General features: G+C 40.4%; 3 protein-coding genes across 6 annotated transcripts in view; 2 read left to right on the top strand and 1 right to left on the bottom strand.

Annotated features, from left to right (window-relative positions):
• LRMP (lymphoid restricted membrane protein) overlaps positions 1-1,810 on the top strand; it is a 37,214-nt gene extending 35,404 nt beyond the window's left edge. The window contains exons 38-39 of the mRNA XM_032687193.1: positions 31-135; positions 1,126-1,810. Of these exons, the coding sequence (XP_032543084.1) occupies positions 31-135; positions 1,126-1,369 (349 nt within the window). The 3' untranslated portion in view covers positions 1,370-1,810. The remainder of the gene's footprint in view (positions 1-30; positions 136-1,125) is intronic.
• Positions 1,755-23,052, bottom strand: CASC1 (cancer susceptibility 1). 2 transcript variants are annotated; one of them, XM_032687194.1, is made up of 16 exons: positions 22,817-23,052; positions 21,836-21,856; positions 19,754-19,808; positions 18,652-18,731; positions 17,403-17,504; positions 15,171-15,308; positions 13,793-13,939; positions 12,559-12,662; positions 11,191-11,470; positions 9,105-9,210; positions 6,620-6,786; positions 5,716-5,860; positions 4,736-4,950; positions 3,917-4,084; positions 3,588-3,701; positions 1,755-2,096 (listed from the first exon to the last, which is right to left on the bottom strand). In XM_032687194.1, exons 1-16 carry the CDS (start codon positions 23,000-23,002, stop codon positions 1,821-1,823), a joined length of 2,304 nt encoding a protein of 767 aa, XP_032543085.1. In that variant the 5' UTR covers positions 23,003-23,052; the 3' UTR covers positions 1,755-1,820. The 2 variants fall into 2 exon arrangements, with proteins under 2 accessions (XP_032543085.1, XP_032543086.1); XM_032687195.1 differs by lacking the exons at positions 18,652-18,731; positions 19,754-19,808; positions 21,836-21,856; positions 22,817-23,052 and adding an exon at positions 18,501-18,645.
• On the top strand, positions 22,984-25,161 carry ETFRF1 (electron transfer flavoprotein regulatory factor 1). Of its 3 annotated transcripts, none has more exons than XM_032687202.1 (3): positions 22,984-23,075; positions 24,485-24,590; positions 24,694-25,161. In XM_032687202.1, exons 2-3 carry the CDS (start codon positions 24,546-24,548, stop codon positions 24,907-24,909), a joined length of 261 nt encoding a protein of 86 aa, XP_032543093.1. In that variant the 5' UTR covers positions 22,984-23,075; positions 24,485-24,545; the 3' UTR covers positions 24,910-25,161. The 3 variants fall into 3 exon arrangements, with proteins under 3 accessions (XP_032543093.1, XP_032543092.1, XP_032543094.1); XM_032687201.1 differs by having other exon boundaries at positions 23,013-23,124; positions 24,484-24,590; XM_032687203.1 differs by lacking the exon at positions 22,984-23,075 and adding an exon at positions 24,177-24,290.
• The last annotated feature ends 2,155 nt before the right edge of the window (positions 25,162-27,316 follow it).

Here is a 27,316-nt window from a genome sequence, read left to right as displayed (position 1 = left end):
AGCTCTGGAGCTGTTGGTTCTTGCCTGCAGAAATGAGCAGTCAGAGTCCCCTGCTGAAGTACAGGAACAACCCACCAGGAAGGAAAGTGTCTCTGAGAAAGGAAAATATTCATCAAAATGGACCCTGGAGTCAGTGTAAGTTTGTTTGGTTGTTTTGGTTTTTTTCATGAATTAATGTTTGTGTGGAAGAGGGAAGCAAAGCTGGAGCTGTGGTTGTGTTGTTAATACTCACTTAAACCAACTGTGAGGAAGTAATCTTGGGTACCACAGACTCACTCCTCCAGGAATTCATTCCTAATCCTAGATGCTGAGGGAAAGAGAAGCCTCATGCTATAATCTGACTTCTTTTGGTTATTCTGGGAGCTGTTACAGCTCAGCTACTTGGTCATGCTAGTGTGTAATCTTGTAAAAATGAGTAAGGATTACACAAGTGGTTATCCAGACTAACTCCAGACTATCCCAGCTAATGGCTCTGAATATCTCAAGTCAAGGAAGAGAGTGCTGTCCATGTATCCCTTGGAAGCCCCTGCCTTACAGAAAAGGGAGCTTGTTGCCTCTGCAGGGGATAATAAAACCATTTATTCCATATGAACACAGAATGTTAAACCTCCCCTGGATGCTTTCTTGATCGAGGGAGAAACAAGACAATTATGCTGGTGTGTGACAGCAAGGACAAATATATATTATTCTCTATTGTTCCATAAAGGATGGAGGTACCCACTGTCATGAGAAGTCTAGGATTTGGGTAGTCAGGGAGGGTAAGACTTTTCTCCTAACCTCAGGGAAGGCACCAGAGCCATAGAAAACAGCAGAAGGCCAGAACTTTTAGTGCTTTCCCCAAGCACGATTTCTTGATGATCTTGCAAGGCAGCTTTTGTGAACCCTCTTCAGAAACAGCGTGTGGTCCAGGGGAAATGAGTGGACTTGTAAGCTGGGTAAGCCACCTGAAACTTGCTTTCATGAGGACTGCATTTTAAACCCAGAACACAACCTACAGTACCAACCTTGTCACTTTATTGATAAAGATCTGTGTTAGTGGGACCTAATTTAGGGGTTTTTTGAGGTGAGGTGGGAAGAGCTTCCAAGTTGTGAAGGAAAACTGCTCTGCCTTATTCTCCTGCACAGGTACAACTTGATGTCATCGTGGGTGTCCGACTTCAAGGCTTCCTTTTCCAATGCCAACAAAACCCTCTGGGTCTCTGTCTCCATCCTGGTGCTCCTGGCTGCCCTCATGAGCTTCCTCACGGGGCTGTCCCTTCACAGACCCGCAGATGCAGCACCTGTAGGAACTGGGGACTCCTGGACATCACTACAGCAGCTGCTGTGGCCCTACATAAGACTGCGACACAATGGGCCCCCCCCAGTATAACCAAGGTTCTGACTTCTGTAGTTGTACTTTCAAGTACTTTCTAAGAAGCTGAGATAGTTTATTTAAGGTCACATGTTTGGATTTGTTTTGCTGGGTTGTGGGTATTTTTTGGGAGATTTTTTTCTTTCTCTAAAGCATGACTTGAAATGAAAGTGTGTGTATATATATATATTTTTTCCCCCTATTCTGACAAAAGTCATCTTTACCAGTAGCTGAAAGGGTCTCTGTTCAAGCAAAATAAGTTTGTTATTCTCTTGTGGCTAGGACCACTTAGTTGTTTTTATTGTTAGCTACTTTCAAATTGCAAACCTGAACAGAACTAAGAGAAAATTGTTTGCATTTGAGTCATTGGAGCTGTTTCAATGAGTTGAATAGAACAGGGTTCTAGACTTGAAATGTAACTTTATTGAGAACTTTTGATAATAAAGTTTTGAAGGAAAACACACAGTATTTAAGAGTATGTTAAAACCCTGGTAGTAAGGAGTAGCTGATACACAACATCCATAAACAGGCAGCTGGCTCCTTCCACTTTATCCATTGCTGCTTTGCTGGCAAAATCCTTAAGCAGATGGTAGAGTGTGGAGTGAAATTCAGAATCTTCTTCTATCTCTTCTGAAAAAGCTTCACTCGTTTCAGTGATTTTGAGCTTTTGTGCTTTCTGACCATTAAACATGTAAAGAGACCAGTTGTTGTCTTGGACAGAATCTGCTTCAAGATGCTCCCTTACCTATTGCAAGAAAAAATGCACTGTAAGAGAGCCTGTGCCACTGACAGAGGATAAATTCTGGTGTGAAGTTCTAAATTCTTGTGAGTGTAACACAGAAACAACCCCCCTAAACCAATATTAATATTGCCTCTCTGTGCCTAAGAGCCTGTGTACCAGAAGCAGCCCTGCAGCGTTTAACATCCTGCTTTGCAGATGCTGCTGAGCTCTTTGGGCTGGAAGTCAGCTTAAAGAAGACAGAGGTCCTCCATCAACCTGCACCTCAGGAAGTCCCCCATCATCCCCACATCACCATTGGCCAATCAGAGCTCAAATCAGTCCAACAGTTTAATTACCTTGGTAGCCTCATCTCCTCAGATGGTACGATCGACGGAGAGATAGACAACAGGTTAGCTAAGGCATATAGTGCCTTTGGAAAACTCCACAAAAGAGTATGGCGTAATAAACACTTGAAGAAAAGCACCAAGATCGGTGTTTACAAAGCCATAGTGTTGTCTACTCTCCTATACGGCTCCGAATCATGGGTCATCTACCGCCACCACCTGCGTCTCCTAGAACGCTTCCATCAACACTGCCTCCGTACAATCCTTAACATCCGCTGGTCAGATTTTGTGACCAATACATCTGTACTAGAGCAAGCAGCTGTCACAAGTATTGAGGCCATGTTACTGAGAACGCAGCTGCGATGGGCAGGGCACGTCTCAAGGATGAAGGACCACCGCCTCCCTAAGATCCTGCTCTATGGTGAACTTGCCACTGGCTGCCGCATGAGAGGAGCCCCAAAGAAAAGATTCAAGGACTCCCTGAAACAACATCTCAGCCTTGGCCATATTGATCATCATAACTGGTCTACTCTGGCCTCCAATCGGGAGGCCTGGAGACACACCATCTATAACGCAGCTGTCTCCTTTGAGAACTCACGCAGGATCACTCTCGAGGAAAAAAGGCAACGCAGAAAGAACCGTATCTTGCAAAATACACCATCTAAGGAGTCTTTCTGCTGCGCCTTTTGCAATCGGATATGTCTGTCACGTGTTGGCCTCATAAGCCACCAGCGTGCCTGCAGCAAATGTGGATAGTGCCTTCCCAAATCTTCGTTCGCAAAGCCCAGCCATGATGACCAGGTGCTGTATTAACACTGAAATCTTCCATCTAGTTTGCCTCTAAGCTCCAAGGTTTGGGCACTCCAGCTGCTGTTCCTGACTCCTAGCCTAGCTAGGTGCAACAGGCATAATTTATTTGAGTTTTTATTCCTGAGACCAAATACTAGGCTAAATATTTGTGTGGCATGTGCATTTAACTTAAAGGGGAAAGCTGCTGAAGGTTTCAACAGTATGGTGTGTTCTCTATCTACAGCCACAACTGGGAGTATCTGTCTGTCTGGGAGAAGCTTTAACCACGTTTTAATTTACAGGTGGAAACAAATCAGTGCTTAAGTCGCTTATTCCTCCCTTTGCAGCAGGGAGTAAATGAAATTAAACTAAATCCACAAACCTTGAACACTACGTGCTCTGGGCCTGCTGCTCCATTCCACCTGCTCGATGCAAAAGCAAATGCAGGTGCAAGCAGAGCCATCTGTTGACAGGCCTTAACTTCTGCCAGGGCAGCCTGGAATGCAAAAATACAAGGTGCTTTGTTTTTTATCTCTGGGAAAGGGACTGACTGTGTTATACAAATGTAAGGAAAAGCTTGCTTTAACCAACCAGAACCCACTGGCTCAGCTGGCAGCACACATGTATATTCTGGACTGCAGGTCTTCATGCAAGAAAGGGTGAAAAGCAAGTGAAAAATGGGTGGAAAAAAAATTCACTCCTTTTACTCACCTTCCTGGTCACAGGGACATAGTTGTGAGAATACTCTCCTGGGAAAATGTTCACACCAGCTCTTTTCAAAGCTGCTCTGAGGGCAAGTGGACTCATCCATTTTCCTGCAATGTGGGAAAGCACATCCTTCTCCTCCACCACTACTGCGGACAACATACACTGATTACCCTGTTGTACAAAGCAGTGAAAACAACTCAGTGGGCATGGAAGTCATTCACTGCTTTAGGCATTAAACAGTAACATCTTTGCTGTTCTGGGAGTTACATACATTATCTGCTACACTGGGCTTGGGATTTCATTTACATGTCCTGAAGAAAGCCACTTTTCTGTAGGAATTCAGAAAATACACACCTGAACTTTTTTCATATCATGATTTATACGTTAATGAACAGATGGACAATCATCTGTAACTTGAACCTTTAGAAGGAACAAGTAGCATTAATAGTAGGCTGTCTGAAATGCTTTTCTTCCTCTTGATATAGCTGGGAGAAAAAAGGAATAATTTTCAAATCTCTAGCTGCTGGAAGTCTTGAATACAGCAAGGCAGACTCCATGTCAAAGCGTTTACTAGAACTTTGCAGAGCAATCATACATATTTTTCCTTCTGACCAGCTCACAGAAAATAACTGAAATTTAAATAACTGGGACAGTGCTTGGAAAGGAAGAGATCCTCCCTCATTTTCACTGGCACAGAGAGAGATTCAAACTTGTCTTGTGGAAACATCTAAAATTCTTAGTGAAGGATACTATACTAATTATGGTTTGCCTTTTTTTTTTTTTAAACTGCCAATGTTTGATTAAAAAAATTATTTGCATTACCTTAATTTGTATCTGAATTGTTGCCAAATGTGTAGTAACTACAAGGAGTGCTTCATCCACCCCAGTGGGTTGCAATTCCCACGCTTTATATGGTATGTTGAGATGAGCATCCTGGAGAAGTGCTACTGTATAAAAGCCACCCATCACAAAGGTGATGCTCTTTTCTTGTGCTTCATACTTTATGTTGCTGATGCCATCAGTTCTCCATTGTTGGGCTGTACAAAAAGGATGCAAAAATACAAAGATAGACATGGAAAGCTTCTGCTAGTGATATGTGCTGAGGAAGAATAGGTAAAGATACCCCAGATTAACTACTGTTCACTCACAGTTAAAATATCAGCCACAAAATAAAGATAATTAATTTAAGGTAAAAACTCCCCTCCTTTTAATTGTCTTTAAGTACAGGATTGGGCTAATTTTGACAGGAAAGCTTCTCAATTTCAAAAGAAAAGAAAATATAACACTAATGTAACTGTCATTTCTTACCTGTTAAACAGCAGCCCAAAAGATCATTTTTAAGAGTAACTTTAAACATTTAAATGCTTTAATAGGTTCTACTCTCTTTCATCCATGTAAAGCCAAAGGTACACTGTATTTATCTAATAACTAGAATATCACAGTTGGTTTTTAACATATGAATTTCATATTTTAACAATATTAACATATGTAGTTAGGAGCTAGTTTGGCTCAATGTGGACTTTGCCTCAGCAAAACCTGATTTGTGGTACTGCTGCCCATTAAATGCTGTGTATTTTTTTTCCATTTATATTAAAAAGCTACAGCAAAAAGCCTCAACAAAGCAATCCATCATTAGATATGGTGCAGAAGCAAAATAGAATAAAAAAAACAACTCAAAACAAAACAAATAAATTAACATTGAAGTCCCCAAATTATTTCTGGGCTCTGAATTGACAATAGTAAAACTCAGATATAAATTTCATTATTCAAACTTAAAACAAATCTATGCTCTAAGTTCCTACCTTCAGGATCCCATCGGGCTACCACAGGACTGTCAAAATACACGACACTGTCAGGCAGCCTGAGGGTTATTTGTATTATTGATTCTGTGGCATCCTCAGCCTCTTCTGGGGAATATGGATACACCTCCAATCCAACATCAACTAACTTTGGCAAGATGGGAAAAGGACACGTAACATTTTTATTAGAAAATGCAGCAGCCTAGTTTGTTTTTTTTTTTTCCCGTAAGTCCCTTAAGGCAGTGCCACCAGTGGGCAGAGTCCTTTTTTAACAGATCCACAGTGTAAAAGAACCAAGAACGCCTGAGAGACAAAAGCAGGTCTAATTCTGCTCTGTCCACACGGTGCCCAAGGGAAGGAGAGGTCGCATGTGTGTGTGGCTGGGAATGAGGAGCCCAGACTCTTGATTTACCCCCTGTCCTGCTTCCTTAGTTTGAGTGGGAATTTTGCTTATTAAAGGTTTTCAGCTTCACAGACAAATCTCTGATGTTAGTAGCACTGCACCAGGCTCCAGCAGCGGGAAACTAGAACACAGTTACTACAACTCCCAACTATCTTGCAGAGCCTGGCAGTGAAAATGCAGTGACTTTGTTACCAGCCTGCTTTCACATACGAAAAACTGAGGACTTCTGTTTGCTTTTACTTTGGCCAAGACTGTTTACCAGCACGTGGATCTGCTCTGGCCATGCTGATGAGCCACTGACTGAGCACACAGTGACCACACAGGTGCCCTCAGCTGCTCCAAAAGTTGGCCAAGTGCAACTGGAAAATTATTTGATAAACTTGGTCCTTTGATTTTCTGTTGGAGAAATCGTGGATGCGTAGAGTGGGGACACACCTGAGGAGCAGCTTTCCAGGGATGCCAGGGAAGAGGCCTGCAAAGGGTGTAATCCCTTCCCTCACTCACCTCCACCATGGTCCAGTCATTGACTTCCATGACCTGAGGTGGGAGCTGCAGGGCATCGATGTGGAACACACCCCCCACCGGCATCAACCGCTGCAAATCAACAAAGTTTGCAGCTGCTGCTGCCTCTTCTTTGTCTCTTGTCTCTTCCTGCGCCAGTGGATCCCCTTCTAAAAAAATAACCAAACCACATGGTGCTCAAACTGAGACACTGAACTTTCCCACCTCTGTTTATTTTTCACTTGGAGTGCTTCACACTCGGCAGCGTTTCAGCCCCACCTGCTGGTGTTCCACAGAGCTTTTAACAAATAAACGAAATGGAGGGGGAAAAAAGAGAGCTGGGCAGTGAAAAGCTCTTCTTGTCTTGGAACTGAGCTTTTTAACAGATTACTCTCTGCTCTGAATCTGCAGCCAGTTCAAAATGGTTTACATAGGTATAAGGATTTTACTGACAAAACAAGTCTCATCATTAACCACAGAAGAATTTCCCAGTAGATTCTGGACAGGTTTAGTAAGACTGTATTGATATAAAAAGAAATGAGGTAAAAAAAATTCACCTTTACTGTGATTTTTTTGAGTGACCTTAAAACACTCGTTTCACGACAAATACTATAAAGGTCATGTGCTGAAGGCAAAAGACATGATAATTATGAACAGCAGGAGGGATTTACCATGAAACACAATTTTCAGATAGCAAAGATAATTCATATTTTTCTATGCATAATTACCTATATATTACATACATGTTTGAATTGAAGGTTTAATTAATTGGAAAATGTTATTAAAAGGTATCAATGCCATGGACAAAAATGGCTTGAAATATTTTCTTTAAAAAAAACAAAACCAAACAAGCCCACATAAAACATCACATGGGATGCTACAGGAGGAGAGACAAGTTACTGTTGACAGGGTTCAGGAAAAAAAGTGTTCAACACTGTAAAAACAGCTACTGTAAGTGTTATGAAATTTGCCTTGAGAGAGTGAGATCATATAAAAAAAATGACAACTATCTATATAAATGGTCTTCAAACTTTAAAAAAAAAAAAAAAACAAGTGAAAATGGTGTTAATTTTTATGTCAGATTTAGTTGCATTATGCAGAGGTTTTATTCTACTGTATTCACACACCACCATAATGTCCTTTTGCAGTTATTCTGAGCAAAAAATTCACAAGAGGTAAAACACAGTTTTACTACCAGCACACTTGAACTTGCTTTTTAAAGATAACAATATAAAAATATTTAAGTGTCTTCTAAACAAAATTATTCATTGTCCCAAGTTTAATTTAACTTCCTAAGAATGGTATAATAAGGTTAAACCCAGAGAACTGCAGGAGTTCTCCTTTCCCCTGTTTTTGCATTCCTGGTTTTTAACCCTTGTTTACGTGGCTCCCTGTTTTCACTGAGTTTGTGATAATTGAGTATCCCTTCAACTCTATTCTGAAAAGCAGGGATTTTCAAAGCCTTATGGAAACAACACAGCAAATTCCTCCATATGAAGCCTAAATCCTTTATATTCTCTGGAAAACCTTGCTTGGATGGTCTTCAGGGTCTAGTCTGACAATTGGTTCCTTGGACTGCGCTCAGCAGAAAATGTTGTGGTGTGGGCTTTGGTTTCTTCAAACAAGGAAAAGGCTGTAAAGTTGAGTTAAATTACACTAATAGTTTTCAGTTGTTTTATTTCAGTCAGTACTACAAGAAAACTCACTTATTAAACCAGATAATGACACCACAACCCTGAAAACATTTGTAACTTATGTGGGACAGATAAAAACTGTTTTATGGCCTAGAATTAGGCCCTGTTTTAAGAAAGCGTATCAGCGTGAATCTTGCTTTAAGCACACACTTAAGTAACACTCCACACTACTCAAATGCCTACCATTATATGCATTTGAATCATTTTTTTCTGAGAAAGTCAATCTCACCAGACAGCCTGGTAGATTCATACACATTGTATGTCTCACCCATAAACATATATATATATAATGATATATATATATAATAATAGATATATCTACATAAACTTAATAAACATGTACATGAACATAAATATAAATAACAAATAAATGAAAATAAGTGTGTGGGGGCAAACTCCATTTTCCTACCTGTCCTGTTATCTCTCTGCATTTAACAATCATTAATAGAAATGTCAACAGACCTCAGATGTTATCAAAACATCAATATATTTATAAGCTTTGCTCCATTCACACAGAGATCTATATTGCAATGTTTCCATGTATCACAGAATGGCCTGGGTTGGAAGGGACCTTAGAGATCACCCAGTTCCATCCCCTGGGCAGGGATACCTTCCACTAAACCAGGTTCTCAGAGCCCCATCCAATCTGGCCTTGAACACTTCCAGGGATGGGGCATCCCTGGGAAACCTGTGCCAGTGCCTCACCACTGTCACAGTAAACAATTTCTTCCTAATATATAAAATACTTAGCATAAGTACTTCTGTGATGCTGCACGTAAAACCACACCAAATACCTTGTGATGATCTGTCCAAGATTTCTGATTTCTTCTCAGTTTCCTCCTCTGTCTCATTTACATCCTCCATGTTATTGCTGGTTTCTTTCAATGAGACAACACTCCTCTATATAAAAGGAAAAAGACATTTTTCCATCAGTCAGAAACAGACACAACAAAGAAGAGGATATCACCTCCTCCAAGGAGGCCCAAGGATACAGGGTACAGTATCTACAGTACACTACTCTTCCAGCAAGATCTGCACCAATCTTGCTTCAGGGTCAAAATTTTAGGAGAAATGATTTCTACCTAGCTAGCAAAAATAGTTTAGATTAAAGGTGCTCTCTGATTTGGAACTGGATGTATAAATAGAGATAAAGTAATGACTTCATTTCCACAGCAAATTTTCTCTTGAGCTCCTCAAGTACCATACAAGCACTTGACACCTTTTTAGCAGTGTGTGGCACTCCAAAATTATGTTTATGCTGACTGTAGAGCTACCAGGGTGGCACAAAGAGAATGTAAGCCAAGGCTGAATCCAAAGCCCTCCTGAAACACTGCCAGAACCCCACCTGCAGTTTTAGCCCATGATATTTATTCCCTTTCTCACACTGTGTGTTTATGCACAGGAATGTGGGGGAACTCAAAGCAGAGCCAGACAGGAGGATGCTGAGACACATTACCCTGGATTTCCAGCCAAATTTCCAACCCAGATACAGATTCATCCCTATCATAGTGGACTCCTCTGGAAGCACAGCAATAGGAATATGGCAATTCAAGGTATGAGCCACTCATTTGGAAGCACAGGCACCTCCTGAGCCCTGTGTGTGTGTGTCTGCCAGTAAGTGGGAAGAACACACATCCCCTCAACAAGGACAGAATGTGAGAGAAGTGGAGCCTTCAGAAGGAAGAGGAAAATTCACAGAACTGGATTGAGAAAAAGAGCTGGGAAACAAAAAGAGAAGAAATAAAAAGAAGGAGGTTAAAGAAAGGCTGAGAAATGTGGGTGAAAACTGTCAAAAGATTTGTCATATTAAAAAAAAAGAAGAAAAAAGGAACCAAGAATAGCAGGATTTCAAGCACTGATTCACTACAAAGTTGCTGGGGACTGAAAAGGAGAAAAACAAAGATCATGAACAGGGGGTTGATCCTTGTATGGACCATTCACTTAAGAGTTGGACTTGATGATCCTTGTGGGTCCCTTCCAACTCAGAATATTCTGTGAAATCTGTAAAATTGCTCTAAACACACTAAGAAGGCATAGAATCTCATGTTTTACAGTTATTTCTGCAGAAATTTAAGACAGAGAACACAAATCATTTACCTGCAGGCCGCAGATGATGCCCAAAGTGAAAAACCCAAACCCAGGAGGAAGAATACAAATCCATGCAGCCTAAAGCCATCATATCTAAAGCCAACATATTCCATGGAAGAATGCCAAGGAAGAGAACAGGAACCCAGAAACAGTATTTTAAAAGCCCTCTAACAGCAAAGGGTCAGCTAAGTACTTGCACAGCCATCACCAACTCTGAATCCCATTCTGCCTGCTGCAAATTTTCCTAAAATTGGATTTCTGCAGGGATTTTATCTCAGAAGTAGAATCCATTCATCTGTACATATGTGAGTGAGTTACAGAAATATCCAGACAAGTGGCCACAGCACCAAGCTTGACAAAGTTCAAGAAGCTTTTGGATGACCCTCTCAGGCACAGGGTGTGACTCTGGGGGATGGTCCTGTGCAGGGCTGAGGGCTGGGCTCGATGAACCCTGTGAGTCCCTTCCAACTCAGCATATTCTGTGATTGTGTGATCCTACAACAGCACCTGGTGTTCCCTATGGCTTGATCCTACTCTTAAAACCACCAACCAAATGCCAACTCATCTTTGCCGACTGCACCAAACCTCCCTTTCTACCTTCTATCCGACAGCCTTTGGCCATCCATCTTTCCATTCCCTTGAGAAGATCTGAGAGCACTAATACAAGTTGCCTTTTTCTATAAAACATTTAAGAACTTGGCTCTCATGCCCAGGACACAGTAAAAAGCTGTGACTGTGCCTCAAGTTAACAAGAGCCATGTACAATATCCCGTGCTGAGGGTTTTTACCCACCTTTCTCCCAGCAGGACACGTTTCTTCTTCAGCAGGTATGCTGGGTTCTTCTCTGGCTTTCTTTTCCTCTTCTCCTGGTTCTTCTGCATTGTCTTTTGGATGCTCAGCTAACTCTTTGCTCTCTAAGGCTTCCAGGTCTGGCAGACCTTGACACTGCAGCCAGAGTGGAGACACGTGGTCGTAACGAGTGTGCAAAATGCGAACGGCAGCGCTGTTCAGAACCAGGGACTTGGGAACATCAAAGCCGTGCTGTGCATCACTGAACACGTGAGTTTTGAACCTGGGAACAAGAATTAAAAAAACCCAAACAAAAAAAAAAACCAAACACAATAGTCCCTAGTAAGATTGGCAGCACTTATTTTTGTATTTCTTCAGAAATGCTCAAATCTCTTTTGAGATTTGTTGCACTGCCTAAGAAACAGAGGGGGATGTCACGATACTTGTACTGACAGCTGTCTGTAAGACCCTCCCAGCCAAGCCATCACTGCACTGAGGGGATCAGGAGCTGCCAAAATAATGTCTTGACAGGATGACAATGAGGCACAATCAGATGGCAGCTCTTCTATATAGTACATTCCTGGTAAAACTAATTTAATGGGCAAATCCTACATAGGTGAAGCCACCAGCTGTGTTACATCAGTCTCAGCACCTTTCAAAATAATCCAAATAATACTTATTTATGGATAGGATCAGCTGGTCACAAGTTCTAAGAATCTTCTGGTAAAGCAACATGTAGTTTTTAATTATTGGTTGAATATTTGAAGTGCACCTCTGTGCTGAACAAAAGGCTTTAATGCCACCCCAAATGGGCTCTTCCTGAAGGTCAGTCTGACACTGCCCAGCACTCAGCCTTCTAGGTGCTTACAGCAACAGGTCCTGAGTCAAGGTAAAGTCCTTTCAGTAATTTATTCCTCATATTTGTGCAGTGGAAATAGGTAGTCTGCTCAAAAATCTCATTTTGAAAAGTACACCAGTTAAACGGCAATCTAATAAAAATCCAAATCTTAACTTCCGAACCCACTCTGGAGCATCCCAGGCTCCAGAATCTTTTATCTAACAGAGAACTGAGCACAAAGCACCATTTACTGCTTTGCAAGCCACTGTAACAGCTTAGAAAATACTTAATGCATCAGCAAGGAACATCACTTTCAGAGGAATTTCAATTATCTGCATGAGTTTTATTGTTTTTCTTCGAAATTTGTTCTGGTAGTAACTAGTTCTACAGCAGCATTTTAAGAAACAAATTTATATACATATATATATATATATATATATAAAAGATTATGAGAAATTGGTTCTTGGTGTTTACTCAACTTGGGTAGACAAGGCCAGGTCTCATTTCAAATTAAGAATTTAAGGGTGCTGTACCTTACTTTCTTCCTTAGATTGACCCAAATACAGAAAGTAACATTTTTATCCTTTATGACTGCCTGCATATTTCCAGTTTCAGAATCTTCATACATACTAGCTGTCTACAAAGAAAAAAGCCAATTAAATAATCTTTTCTTCATATTTATATCATTTTGATTTACTTACATTTACACTTGAATAAATAAAAAAACCAAAACATGTAAGAATGAAAATACACCAGACCAAGTCCAGCTGTGTTGTATTTATACTAAACCACAACAGTTATAAACTCAAATTTCTTTGTTAAAATTTGAACTGTGTTATTTTTCTTCCTCTGACTTCATAAATTCTGTCAGCCAAATATGGGTTCTTACATGATTACCCTCAATGGCACTGCCTATCTCCCTTAATCATGTGCCCTCAAAAATACTCCTCAGGGCAAGTAATAAAAAAAAACCTCCCAAAAAAATACCTACAAAGCTACAATGGACTCCTATCAGAGTCATTGCACAGATTACTTTACCATTTAATCAATATAAAACCCTGTGAAATAATTACATTAGGAGTTTAATCCTAAACTCAGTAAAGGCAATCAAGAATTTAACATTTCTTAATTTGCAGAGGGCTTTGGCTATGAACATACAACTGGTTCACTATTTCCTTTACTCTTTCTCCTGGTTTTGTTTCCTCTAGCAATATTCTTTTGCTAAACATGCTTATATATATATATATGATTAATATACTTGAAACAGTAAGATCACTACCTATACATGCAACCCCAAAAACTGATTCCTGAGTACATTTTCATTTTCTTGTTTAAATAATCTTCACTTTTCCCAAGATCTTAGTCTAAAAAATATTTTAGTCACATGAACTTGTGTTAAAAAATGTGCACAAGGTAACCTTATGACCTGCTTTTCACATCTCCAATTTTTTTTTGTAGAGTCAACTAGTTTTAAGTTAAATCAGTGAGGCAAAGCAGGAAATAAATTTCATACAGCAACCCCCTTGTTTTCCACATCTCTAAATCTCACCATAATTTAATCTTTAGTGACTTAATTATGAGAATTTCACCTATAAAGTTCAGATTTTCAGGAGTTTTGAAGAATGCCAAGCCTGGTGTGTGCTACACACACGATTTGGAAACTCAAGTGCTCAATTTGGAAAGTCACAGACTCACCTCTGTAACAGTTTAAGACTTAAATGTGTGCACTGCCCATATCACAACTTCAAGACAGTAAATCTTACTCACCTTCAGCAGGTGCTGTGTAGCTTCATTGTACTTCTGATGAAGCAGATCCTGCAATTCCAGAATAGATTCCTGGTACTGGACTGCTTCTTTTGCTGTCATCTCATTTGGTGGTGTGTCCATTAAAAGAAGCTGCAACTTCTCAATTAACTAAAAGACATTACACGTGGGAGAAGGATCTCTGTTTTGACACCACCCTTAATGTACTGTGTTTGTTCTGTCATAAAAAATGAGGCAAATTTGCTTCCTTTATACCTAAAAAAAAATCTTAGTCACAGTATTTTTCTCTCATATCTCTAGAAATTGTGTTAAGACAGCATTTTTCAGATAGACAATCAAAGTGCTGGAAACTCCAGGCTCAAGTGTGTCTGCCTTCACTCCTCTGATGCAATTCCTTCATTCCTTAACCTGTGGGCTGTGAAATCTCAGCTTACAACCATAGATCTTTTATTGACCTGCACTGATCATATGATGAAGCCTTTTGATCCAAAATTAGTTTATTTTTGCGACCATTATTTTTCTGTAACAATAATCTCAACCACGAAACCCCAAATAAATAAATAAGCAGAAGGACATACAGAAATTACATTTTAACGTAATTATTATCAGAAAAATCCTTGCCAGGAGGAATTATCAATTGAAATTCTTGGAAAGGACTAGCACAGACGAAGGCAGGATTTGGAAGGTGCAAATTGTAGCACCTAACAGGAATTGCTAGATAGGAAGTATAGCTCAGAACCAAACCAGTCCAATAAAACCTAAATTACACATGAAACTTTCAGCCTCAATTTCTGGAAGACCCCATTTAACTTCCTGAAGAAGTTAGCATATAAAGTTATATAGTTATATATACAGTCATACTATAAAGTAGCATAAATGAAAATAAAATCCTAAAATTCTAAATTGGAATGAAAATAAACCCCTAAATTTACAGAGCAGGCTCCAATTGCTTAAAATTGCTTGACAAGCCATCAACTGTTGGCAACTCCTGTTGGTAAACATCAGTTTTGGGAAATCCTGCTCTTATGTGATATTTTACTGGCCCAAGTGTTACACAATGAGGTCGTTGTCCAGTAAAGCATTTATTTATAACAGGAGATTATATGCTCTGGGCTCAAGGTTGTTTAAAATGGAAGGGAAGATGGATGTTGGGATGCTAGAGCTCAGTGTAGAAACACTGCACTCAAATCCATGAAATGCACATTTAAAGTCAATAAATGACTTCTTGAGGGCGAACAAAAAGTCTGTAATGAAAAAAAAAATATAAAAACCGAAGGGAAACTTCAAGGTTTTGAAGGTTACAGCCACCAAAAAAAAAAAAAAGAGAGACAACAGTTAGAGGGAGGAGGCTGAAACCAAAATACACCATTTTAACACTTACATTTAGCACCTGTTCCCCCTTCTCCATCACAAGCTGAACATCCTCATCTTGATCTTCACGCCACAAGCTCATGAAAGTGTTGATTTCCTGTGGTACAGTTGGGTCAGGAATTCCATCACAGCTGAGGTAATGCTCCCACTACAAAAAACAAGGAAAAGAGGATACAGGGATGAGGTGCAAGTGACTATTGATATCACAGCAAAAAGGGGGGGTCTGAGAGACAATTATAGTGACACACTCACACCTAAATGCATCTAAATGGGATTCTAACACCACTGGGCTTATCCCTATGCCAGCAAAAAACCGGTTTACTTTGATATTAATGTGTTAAGATACTTCTGCCCACCCAACACCTGCTGTTTATACTTATTTATCAGTGGTTTCTGTCCTGACGGGTAGAGTTTGTCTACCAAAGCCATTAATTCAGCACCTGCCACAAATGAGGGGCTGAAAGAATAAATGGCTGAGAACATAAACAAGGAACCAGTGCAGGGGGAAGAGGCAGATGGTTCTCAGGCCAGGTGATGCCTACAGAACTGAAAATTCCTACACTGGCAATAAAGCTGCCTCTACTCCAACATATTTATTCCTCCTTTCTCTGCCTCTAAAGGAGCTTCCCTCCCCCTTACCAGCCCCAAATGAACTGTTTCAGAAACCTCTGGGGGGAATGTCAAATCCTAGATTAGGGTTGGGGTTTTTTTTAATAATTTTATTTTCAAATCAATTACTGTTCATTTTTATAAGTGGTGGAAAGAAAAAAATAGTGACAGACTAAACCCACTTAATGCTAAACATGAGCCTAACATTGGCTTGTGGGATCAATTTATCACCTGTAATGTAATTTTTTTCATCCATATAATAGGCTATTAAGGAAACATTGCCTCACTGTTTGCTGTGAAGATTAATAATACTGTTACAGAAGATTGCATTACAAAGTAAAATGGATCTTTTAAAGCAAAAACACTCGTATAATTGCATTCCCAAGCACTTCCACAAGCATTTCCACTGACTTCTAAGAAAGCAATAGTAGGTGAGTATTGAGTGCCCTGGAAACTCCTGTATTAAAGACTGATCAGTCTTCAGTAATTAAAATATCTGATTTCTTTTTTTTTTTTTACATCTTTGCACTTAAAAGAGAGCTTCAGTTTCATCATCACATCCTTAAAAATAACAGCACTCATTCTTTGAGAAAAAGGATAGATATTTGATAAATTGTAAACATTTCTGTTAATCTGAACTGAAATTGTACAGAAATCGATGTGGAAACTCAGCATTTGATATTATATATTTCTTTTGCCCTAAATATTGTTAACAACAGACTAATACAAACCCTGGTATTTCCCATAACCTACCAGTATTTTATTAGAAGATTTATTTTAAAACCAATAGTTCTATTTTGCCCTTACTTTTGAAAACAGAAAAGTCTTATGTTTGTCCTTCCGAGAAACACTTTCAGAAACATCCACAAACAACAACTGGCAATGACCACAAGCTGTAACAGGGAAATGCCAATTGCACTTAAAGAAAAATGGTTATTACATATAAAGAAAAATGAAGAAGTGGTAAAGCTGTCAAAGTGGCTCCTTAAAGATACTGTGGTATGTCTAACCTCAAAATTTCCAAAACCCAACTGAGTACCTTGATAACAACCTCAGAGTTTGCCCTGCTTCATGCAGGAGGTTGAGCTACATGAATTTCAGAAGTGCTCCCTAACATGATTTATCCTATGATTCTAAATTTGTTCTGCAGTGGCTTTAAGAGGATTAAGTGATAAACAGGACAAAGAGAAAATCCTTCTGTCCGCAAGTCTATTTAACCTTACATGGAGCCACACTGACCAAATTTCACGTTATTGTTACTGAGTGATGTGTCTGCAAGATGGATTCACACAAGAGAAATGTTCTACTACCGTATTTCTCTACCTTACTATTTAAAAATTAACTTTACAGGTACGTAACACCATCGTGTGGCAACTCAACCACCCCCCTAAACTGCAGACATTCACTCTCAGCTGCATTTTCACATGTTTCCAGCTCTGAAGGCTTGGCCAATCTCTCTCCAAATGATGACCTGTGATATCCAGGAACCACTGAAGCAAATGTTGTCAATTGTCTCAAAATCTATTAAAAAAAATTCAAGCCCTGGTAGAGCTTTTTTCGGGAAATGTTTAAAAGCAGAATGAATTAAAGAAATAGGAAAGGAAGGACAAGGGATTTTGGCAAGAGAGGTTACCTTTTCATGTTCTCTATATTCCATTTTCCACTGCTGTGCAGACAGAAACTTCTGTTCCAGTGAATTAAGTTCTCCTAGTTCAGACTCCTTTTGTTCTTGGTACTGTTAATATATATATATATATATACACACACATATATATATATAAAGTTAAATATTTGGCTTAGGTCTTACAATTATTTTACATAAAACAAACAAATATTTGGGATATTTGAATAATATATTATTTAAACAAATCCAAATGCAAGTAACCTGCTTTTTTAGAAGACTCTGGTAGTTTGCAATATGTTACTGTTATCACATTAGTTGCTGAGCTGAGCCACATGATAAATATCATGTGTCATATGATTGTTAACCTCTCTCTTGAACAGTTTCCATATCATCATCCTAATGAGAGCTGCTAAAAAATGTAAGCATGTGTTGGAAAAATGTGTGCAAGATTATTTTATTTTTTTGCCTAATAATTTCTATTATTTTAAGTTCATCTCCTCCCTAGAGGAAGAACATAGTCTGTAAAGTACAAAAGGCATAGGCAAGAATGACTTTTTCTTTAAAAAAAAGAAAGAAATATTTGTTGTAAATCTCTTTTTTCTTTGAAAACAGAAAAAATACTTAGATACTACCAATCAGTTTTTGTTCTGAATTCCAGTCTTGTCAGAATAATAAATATACATAGTCTAATACACACACATATATATACACAAATCACTGTATCTGCCCCAACATGTAACCAATTAAGGAATTTATACCAATATTTTCTTGCCACAGCTGTACCAAATATAACTACGGGGAACACAAAAAATACATTCAGTTGAAAGCATAGTGGAACGGAGGAAAAAAAGGGGCATTTATTCAAACTGGAATATCACATATCACAAAAGTTCATGTATTTAAATGCATCAAAACCAGGCAAGACTATCTCATTTATTTTTCTAAATCAAAGCAACACTAAGTTAAACATTTCCTTAGTGGAAAAAAAAAATCAGCATCATTTTCTTTGACTTTACATGCATTATGTTCCATTACTGACCCAGCTCAGCACCTCCTCAATTTGTGGGATCTTATCTCCCAGTGCCTTAGCTGGATTTTAGGACTAATGTTAATCCATGGAAGCTGGAAAATCTCCTCTATATTGTTCCCAACAGCAAGTACAGAAGGAAATTTAATTCCTATTCTCACGCTGATGTTTTACAGACCTCGTCCCAAGTTTAGAAATAGGAGGAGCTTTTCTCAGTGAGTACAAACTAACTTTTGCCTCGAGCCTTGCCATGCGCTCTCGTTCAAGTCTCTCCTTCTCCAGTCGTGCTGCTTCTTCTCGTTCAGCTTCATCTGAAGATTGGGGAATAGATCAAGAGCATAACTATATTTTGCTGAATAAAACCAGACAAGGGATTTTGTTATTAGCTCTAATGACAAAACAACCATGAAATGAGCAGCAGGAATGTTTAGCATTGCACAGAAATCTTCTCCCACATGAGTCAAATTAATTTGAATCATAGTACTAAAACACACTATCTATGGCACTACCCCACCAGCCTGTGATGATACAAGTGGCGATATGACAAGGATCAACAAGTCCTCTTTTTCCCCCCTCAGAAACAGCAGCAGGAGTGCTCTCCTTCTGTTCCAGCTTCAATGGACACAGGTTCTTGATCCAAAGTCTGTGGTGAAACTGAGTGGTTTAGTTCCAAGTTACTCTTCTCCTTTCCTACAACCACTGCTTTCCTACAACTTCAACCTTCTGGCTGTTTGTTCATTGAAATTCTCCTCATGATCAGCTATTCCCCATCCCAGCAAAGCTTCTCTTTGCTGCCATTAGGACTAGAAAGTCAGAGAGGATGTGAAAATTAAAATTGATTTCAACCTCTAAGCTTTCAGCCTAAACTGGAACATCAATCCAGAGGTTCCCAAACAGAGCCTTGAACATCCCCACCTACTTGGAAATCATGTCAAGGGTCTCAGTGTTGCACTGAGGAGAGAGCAACAGCAGTTCCCAAACCTGCCTGAGCTGCTACTCCCACCCACAAAAGGCTACTAGTGATTAGCAGTCACTTAGCAGCAGTCACAGCGTGCCCAAGCCCCCACCAGGATGGGGGAATGGCAAGTTAATTCTTCCCAAGTTCCTGACTGCAAGAGAAATAACCAGAGGAGGGAGTATTGCTCTGACAGGACACTGAGATGTGGCATCAACCAACACAGAATTTGGCTCACACCAGAAAACAGAGAGGACTCACCCGTGTTTGTGAAACACAAATATCAATTCACATGTAGCTCAAGAAATTACTTTCTGTACATTTCTTTAAAATAAATGATTTGCCCATCACATTCCCTATAAATGAAGTGCACAGTACCTCCCTCATTCAGCTTCACTTCCTCTTCTTTCTTTTCAGCTTTTTTGCCACCAGGCTTAATGTTTGCAGTAAATTAGAAGAAAACAAATGTCAGTGTTATTTTAATATATTCTGACAGGTGTACAACTCTATAAATTTGCCCTTCAAATGTGATCCCTGAATTAATATTTTAGACTCCCTGCACAGTGAATGAAACCCCCAGAATGGCAATAAACATTCTGGACTCAATTTTATTCTCATTTTCATGATGCAATATATGCTCTTACAATTAATATATTATTCTATGCTAGACATTCCCAAACATGGCCACAAACAGGAGAACATTGTTTTTAATGTAGAAATTGAATAACAGGTAGATTGGCTAAGAAAGCAGATGTTATAACTTCAAATATTTTAGGAAATACTGGGAAATATATTTTGGGGCAAGTCTGGCATTTAGAAGCATCTAATTCAAAAGACAAGTAGCAAGGGTTCTCTTTTCTGTTATAAAATCCTCACTGCAACTCCAGACAGTCCACTATTCAACCTCTGGCCTAATCCTAGAAAAACTGTATTTTAAATCTGGATTTCTCAGAAATCAGTGTGTCAATTCTTTGAGGTCTGGGTATTTAGTTTATAAAAATAAAAGACAAAGTAAGTAACATGCAAAATCTACTGTCATGTAACAGATGAACCAAAATAGAACACTGATTTTTGTCCTGTAATTCATAGCATTCACAGATTTCTCACGGATGATACACATAAAAATGTGATAATTGGATCTAAACTGCAAAATTAATTCAAAGCCAACATTATTATTTACAAGTGGGGCAAATAAAGCTATTTTTTTGTACATAGGAGGAAACAAACCATGATATTCTGCATTGTTTCCTCTACATGCTGGAGCCTAAGAGTGACAGCAGCCTAAACTCAGGTCAAAAGGTAAGGTACTGATAAAAAAAATACACCAAGGAAATAAATCCTGATCCTTTTTCACACACAAGGTGTGTTACAAATACTGTTATTTCATACTTTGATGCTGATTTCAGATATAAATAACTACATGGAAAGCTCTTCACTTTACACTACTTTGCGCAGTAAATATATAGATAAGGGTGACTTTGAATCCAGAGGTTATCATGAAGCTGGAACAAAAACAATGGTAACAATTTAGTGCCGACAACACACATATAACCACCAGAGTTTGAGGGCATCTTATCATGTTTGTTACCAGAGCATTTCTTTGCAAAATTATCCTGAAATAGAATCAGTAAACCCCACAATTCTACCCAATAAGATTTCAGGGAAGAATTCAGTTGGTTTTTTTTCACTTAAACAAACAAATAAATCTTTGATTATTTTCAGTGAAAAGGGACATTTGCTTGTTTCAATTACTTGTAGTCACTTTTTACTCCATTTCTTTTCACATTCCTATGCCTTAACGTAGCACTGACACAACTGAGATGCACAGCTGGGGAGGGTGGGGGGTGGATAAATTCATTATTACTGAATTAAGAATAATCCATGGGATGAATTTATACAGTCCAGTTTCCCCTGGACTTCTGCCTGTTGTCCCTCCACCCACCATACTCTGTGTCCAGTCTGTGGCTCAAATCACAGAACCACAGAATCACCGAGGTTGGAAAAGACCTGTAAGATCAGTGAGTCCACCCTGTGCTCAATGCCCACCTTGTCCCCCAGCCCAGAGCACTGAGTGCCACAGCCAGTCGTTCCCTGGACACCTCCAGGGATGGGGACTCCATCACCTCCCTGGGCAGCCCCTTCCAGGGCCTGACCACCCTTTCTGTGAAGAAATTCCTTCTGATGTCAGATCTGAAGACCTTCCCTGGTGCAGCCTGAGGCCAATTCCTCTCATCCTGTCCCTTGTTCCCTGAGAGCAGAGTCCGACCCCCACCTGGCTACAACCTCCTGTCAGGGAATTGCAGCGAATGAGAAGATCCCTCCTGAGCCTCCTTTTCTCCAGGCTGAGCCCCCCCAGCTCCCTCAGTCCTGGAGATGCCTCTTCCTCTTTCAAATTCAATTAACCCTGAGCAGATAAAAAAAAATGCAGCAATGAACTAGAGCATGTTTCTGCCTACCTACCTTGTTCTTCGATTTTGGACCCTAAAAGATCAGGGGGAAAAAAAAAAAAGTAAAGTGAACATCAGATAACAGGGGATCAACTATAAACGAATAATTAGAAAATACAACTATTCTGTAAAATTAGGTGAGGTTAACTATTGAAAAACTGTAATGACAATAACTTCAATACTGCAGAAAATTAGCCACCAACACAAGACTACGGACCGCTATAATTTATCAGGCTAAATTACACTTATGATTAAGGAAGTGTATTTACTTATTCCCACTGTTAAAAAACTAATGCACATGAAACACATATTTTAGTGTAGGACATAGTTTAGTAAAATATTTTTCCAGTGTTTTCTGAATTCATCGACTGACACCGCTAAACCACATCGCTAAATCCCATCGTGCAATGTCACAGAACCACCACCGAGTTTTCTGCCATCAGCTGGGGAACCGCACCCGGAGAAACGTAATTAGGGGACTTCCCCAAATAACTACAAGGAAACGAGAACAGATCCCAGAAAGCCGAACATCCAGCAGTAAATCCTTTCTTTACCAATTAACCTTTCCTGTGCAGCGCCCAAAACACCGCCACGTGAATTCTCGTAACTGCAGGGCGATTAATTACCCACGCGGGAATACAAAAAGGGGAAGAAGGAGTAGGCAGGCTGCGTTTAGGGATGGAGTCTGTCACCATGGAGCGGTTGTGGCAACAAAGCCCGAGCTCCCTCCGTCCCTCCCGGCCGGGTTTCACACCGAGAATCCACGGCAACGAACCACGGCACGGGACTGGGGACTCCAGAAAAAAACAAGTGGTATTTTTCAGTCTTAAATATTTTTTTTTTTAGTATATATATTCAAATATATATTTTTCCATGTACTTCAGATGATGAGCAACGCTTCGGTCCAGCGCTGACCCACCCCACCACCTGACCCTTATCCACCCCACCACCTAATCCTTCCTCATCCCCACCACCTGAACCTTCCCCACCGCACCATCCCGCGGTGCCCGATCCCAGCAGGATCCCTCTCCCCGGCCGTCCCGATCCCAGCAGGATCCCTCTCCCCGGCCGTCCCGATCCCAGCAGGATCCCTCTCCCCGGCCGTCCCGATCCCAGCAGGATCCCTCTCCCCGGCTGTCCCGCTCCCGGATCTCCCCCGGCCGCTCCGCCCCCGGCTCATGCGCAGCCCGGGCGGCCCCGCCTGACGCGGCCTGGCGGCGGCTCCGGCCGGGAACGGCTCCGGCCGGGAGAGGGTGAGACCCTGGTCCGGCCTTCCCGGGATCGGGGTGGGAACCGGGAGCGGCTGCGGGGGGAGCGGGGCAGGAGGCACCGGGATCGCGGGCACAGCGAAGGGGAGGCGGCGGCCCCCGGGCACGGCCCGGATAGAGGGGCCCGCGGGCCCCGGGGCTGGGCTGGAATCCAGGAATCCGGTCGTGTTTGCGGTTCGGTTTGGGATGCCCCTTTGTTTTTGGATCCCTGGAAGTGTCCAAGGTCAGCTCGGATGGGGCTCTGAGCAACTTGGGATAGTGGAAGGTGTCCCTGCCCGTGGCAGGGGGTTGGAACGAGATGGGCTTTAAGGTGCCCTCCAACCCGGGCCCTTCTGGGTTTACATAAATAAAAAACAACCACTTTGTTACTAACACATTATTTGTCTTTTTACCTTACGTTTTGCCAGCGTGAACTGGCCTCACTATTTAATGCACTTCAACAGTTTTAAAGACTTTAAATTTAGCAAAATTTAGGAATGCAGCAGTTGCTGGAATTCATATATATATATTTGTACATATATATATAGGAATTCATATATATATGTATAGATATATATGTATGTATTATATATTTATGTATTATATCTATATATGTATTTCATATATTTATGTATTATATGTATATATTTATTATATATGTACGTATTATATATGTTTGTATTTGCATTTTATAAATATATGTGTTATATATATATATTACACGTGTATGTATGTGTGTATATATATGTACATATATGTGTATGTAAATATATAATGTACAGATTTATTAACTATACAAAATGTATATGAATATACGATATATGAATATAGAATCTATAATATATAAAAATATGGACTTACATAAAAATGCACAAATACATAAAATACATAAATCCAAATAACCATTATTATAAATATTATGACTATTATAATAAATATAACTGTTAAATATAATATAGAATATGTAAATATATATTCAATATAAATACATCTAATGTTACTATATTTAATAATATATTTAATATTAAGAAACAGATATTATAAATATATTTTTATATATTTAGCACTGTATATATGAAGATATGGTTCTTTAGCAGACCACAGAGAAGCTGCCAGGCCAGCAGGTAGAGGGACTGTGAGGATGTAAGAAAGCAGCTGATGAACAGCACCAAGTGCCACAGTGGTTGAAAGTTTTTGGAAGTTTCTTGTTTTCTGTTAGAGGTGAGATAGGAGAAGAGAAAGAGCAGCTAAATGGAACAAAAATTAGGAAGCCAAAAGTGGAAGAGACAGAGTAGAACCAGAAAATAAGTAGTTAGAGCCAAAGGGGCTCAGTAGGATACGGGAGCCCTAGGGAGGAGGAGGCTGGGGTTTGCTGACTCCCAGGGAAGGCTAATGTCCAACTGATTATCCCTCAGGTAAAAAAACCAAACAAACCCAAAAATCAGACAAGAATAAAGAGTTCACCGAAATGTGAGAATGGCCAATTCTTTAAGAGGTGAAGTGGTGAGACTGTACAAAAATGTAAGTGTCTTAAATGCCACCAGCACTTTCCTTAACCAGAAAATGAACCTCTTTCACTGCACACTCAGTTTATTAAAAACACATTATTTTTTTTTCCTCCAAGCTGCTGTACCTTGGAAGGGAGTATCCCAAAGGAGCAGACTACTTTAGAAGCCGTTTGAAAGCAGCTTTCCTAAAACACAAGGATGAGAAAGACCCTGAGAAAATTAAGCAACTGATTGCACGGGGTGAATTTGTTATAAAGGAGCTGGAGGCTTTGTACTTCCTGAGGAAATACCGAGCCATGAAACAGCGCTACTACAGCGATGACAACCAGTGACTGTGCATGCAACCAACACATCCACGAAAACTGACAATAAAGGAGATGTAGCCTCAAAAGAAACGAAATGTAAATCCTTCCAACCCCTCTAAGGTACAAATTAGGACTTTGCTTCCCCTCCAGCAGCCGCTTGGGTTGTGTTTTCACTAAAACTTCAGGTGTGAAACGACTTTGCAGGAAGGAGTGGTTGCACAGCTCTGTTCTGTTTCACTTCAAAATATATCTTTAACAGAAGCTCTTCTTACCCCATAATTGTGTTTGAATGTCAATTCAAAGTACTAATGCTTGTTACTTGGAAGCTTAACCTGAAAGTCCTCAGCATTAAATGATTGATTTCCACTCACCTTCTCCAAAGTAAAGTTGTGCACTCAGCCCTGGTGAGGCCACATTTGGAGAATCGTGTTCAGTTCCGTCTCCATAGTTCAAGAAAGACAAGGAGCTACTGGAGAGGGTCCAGTGGAGGCCACAAAGATATTTAGGGGTCTGGAGTGTGTCTTATGAGGGGAAACTGCAAGAGCTGGGCCTGTTTATTCTGGAGAAGATGGAGGGGGATCTCAACAACGCATATATCTCCAAGGTGGGTGTCAGAGGATGGTGCCAGATTCTGCTCAGTGGTGTCCAGTGACAGGATGAGGAGCAATGGCCACAAACTAAAACACAAAAAGGTCCACTTCAGCATGAGGAAGAACTTTGCACTGAGGGTGGCAGAGCCCTGAACAGCTGCCCAGGGAGGGTGTGGAGTCTCCCTCTCTGGAGACATCCCAAACCCACCTGGACATGTTCCTGTGTCCCCTGCTCCAGGTGACCCTGCCTTGGCAGGGAGGTTGGACTGGATGATCTCCAGAGGTTGTTTCCAACCCTGACAATTCTGTGGTTCTCTGAAAGTCAATTCTTAAAGCTTTTAACCTCATCTGCTTCACTTGCAGAGGCACCACCTTCCTGTGTTAGGAGGACGACTTCAGGGTCAGGAAAGGGGTGAGTTTGAACAACAGTGGTTTAAGCACTTGGGCCCTGAAGGCAATTTCTGCTACTGCTGATTTCTGGTGTTGTGTAACTGCTGCAGCAGGAATGGATAACTTGATCTTTGCCCTGGGAAGAGAAGTTTGGCCGTGGCTGTTTGCTCCAGGGTATCTCTGCAGGCCTTGGCTTGACTCGCACAGACTTGCACCAGATCTGATACTCTATACATTGTAGGGTTGGTTGGTGTTTCCACCAACTAAACAATGCTGGAGATAGAAATAATCTTTGAAATATAGGTAAGGAATCACTGCAGCAGAGCTGTTGGCAGTAGCAAGTTGTCACACTGTCACAAATAAGTATTTTAGGGTCACTGAAAGAAGCGCGGACACAGGTTTAATAGAAAAGTGTGACAAAGTCCACTGGCAAAATTCACTCTACTACTCACTAGATTGTTAAAGCATAGAGAGAAAAAGGAAACTGAAGTCTAAAAGTAATCAATCTAAACCTAAAATCAACCAAAAATTATCTATGTGGAGGGTGAGAATGGGAAAGGGTAAGAATAAAAGGAGTAAGGGAGATCCTCCTGTGGAGTCACAATGTTCAGACTGGACCTCCTTGCCAGAATTAGCCCTGCACTTGATCAGTGGTTTAGGCCTAAACTTAAACTTAACAGCACTTAATTGATAGCTTGATTTAAACGATTTAACAAAAGGCTCCTACAGAATTTACTGTAAGCACAACAGTAACTCATAGGCCTATTTTATTTACGAATCCGAAGTACTTAAGAATTTAGGAGAGCAACGTTCATGGTACATTTGCTGTAGGATATCCACACTCACACAGACCTAAAGGAGTATGTAGGAAGTATATACCTGTGAAAAATTCCCCTGGAATTCAGTGCTATTGCTCCTCCAAATACAGCAAACCGGAGAGTTCACTGGCTCTGGAGGCCCCACTCAGAGGGGGGTGCTGGTGTGTTCCAGGAGAGCTCCAAGGGTCTCCCTCAGGACTGCTGCTTACAGATCCACAAGAGAGCTGGATTTAGTCACAGTAATTTTCCATCCTAACCACAATTCGGGTCGGTAACTTTCTTTGAAAGCTTGATAACAGAAATGTTGCTCCACTTGGGATGTTACTCAGGCAAGAAAAGTAAGTTTCCAAGGCTGGTTAAAAACCAGAAGCTCGCTAAGACAGCTGGGAACAGTGTTCCTGGTAAGCTCAGGAGGAGCTCAGCCCAGGCACTCCTTGTCAAGGCTTAACCAGCATTTCTGAGATCACTCCTGAGGAGGAGGCAGTGGGAGGGATTCACTCACTACCACACAAAATTCACTACACACACAAAATCCTGGAAGACAATTTAAAAAACGACAGCAGGGTACACTGCCTTGTGACAAAACTGCACTTCAGTTTCTAGTGCCACACCGATGTGAAAAACAGCCCTTGCACA

The sequence above is a fragment of the Chiroxiphia lanceolata genome, chromosome 5 (assembly GCF_009829145.1).
Source record: "Chiroxiphia lanceolata isolate bChiLan1 chromosome 5, bChiLan1.pri, whole genome shotgun sequence".
In the NCBI taxonomy this organism is placed as follows: domain Eukaryota; kingdom Metazoa; phylum Chordata; class Aves; order Passeriformes; family Pipridae; genus Chiroxiphia; species Chiroxiphia lanceolata.
The sequence above is the reverse complement of the archived record's forward strand: the minus strand, read 5'-3'. Positions and strand labels throughout refer to the sequence as shown.

Bases quoted from the DNA above. Each gene is read 5' to 3' on its own strand.
- ETFRF1 (XM_032687202.1), top strand. From the start codon at position 24,546: ATGGCCAATTCTTTAAGAGGTGAAGTGGTGAGACTGTACAAAAAT. The intron at 24,591-24,693 runs GTAAGTGTCTTA...TTTTCCTCCAAG, and splicing joins TGGTGAGACTGTACAAAAAT to CTGCTGTACCTTGGAAGGGA.
- CASC1 (XM_032687194.1), bottom strand. From the start codon at position 23,002: ATGAGCCGGGGGCGGAGCGGCCGGGGGAGATCCGGGAGCGGGACAGCC. The intron at 12,663-13,792 runs GTGAGTAAGATT...TTTTCTTTGTAG, and splicing joins CTACACAGCACCTGCTGAAG to ACAGCTAGTATGTATGAAGA. The intron at 5,861-6,619 runs GTGAGTGAGGGA...ATCTTGCCAAAG, and splicing joins ATGACTGGACCATGGTGGAG to TTAGTTGATGTTGGATTGGA.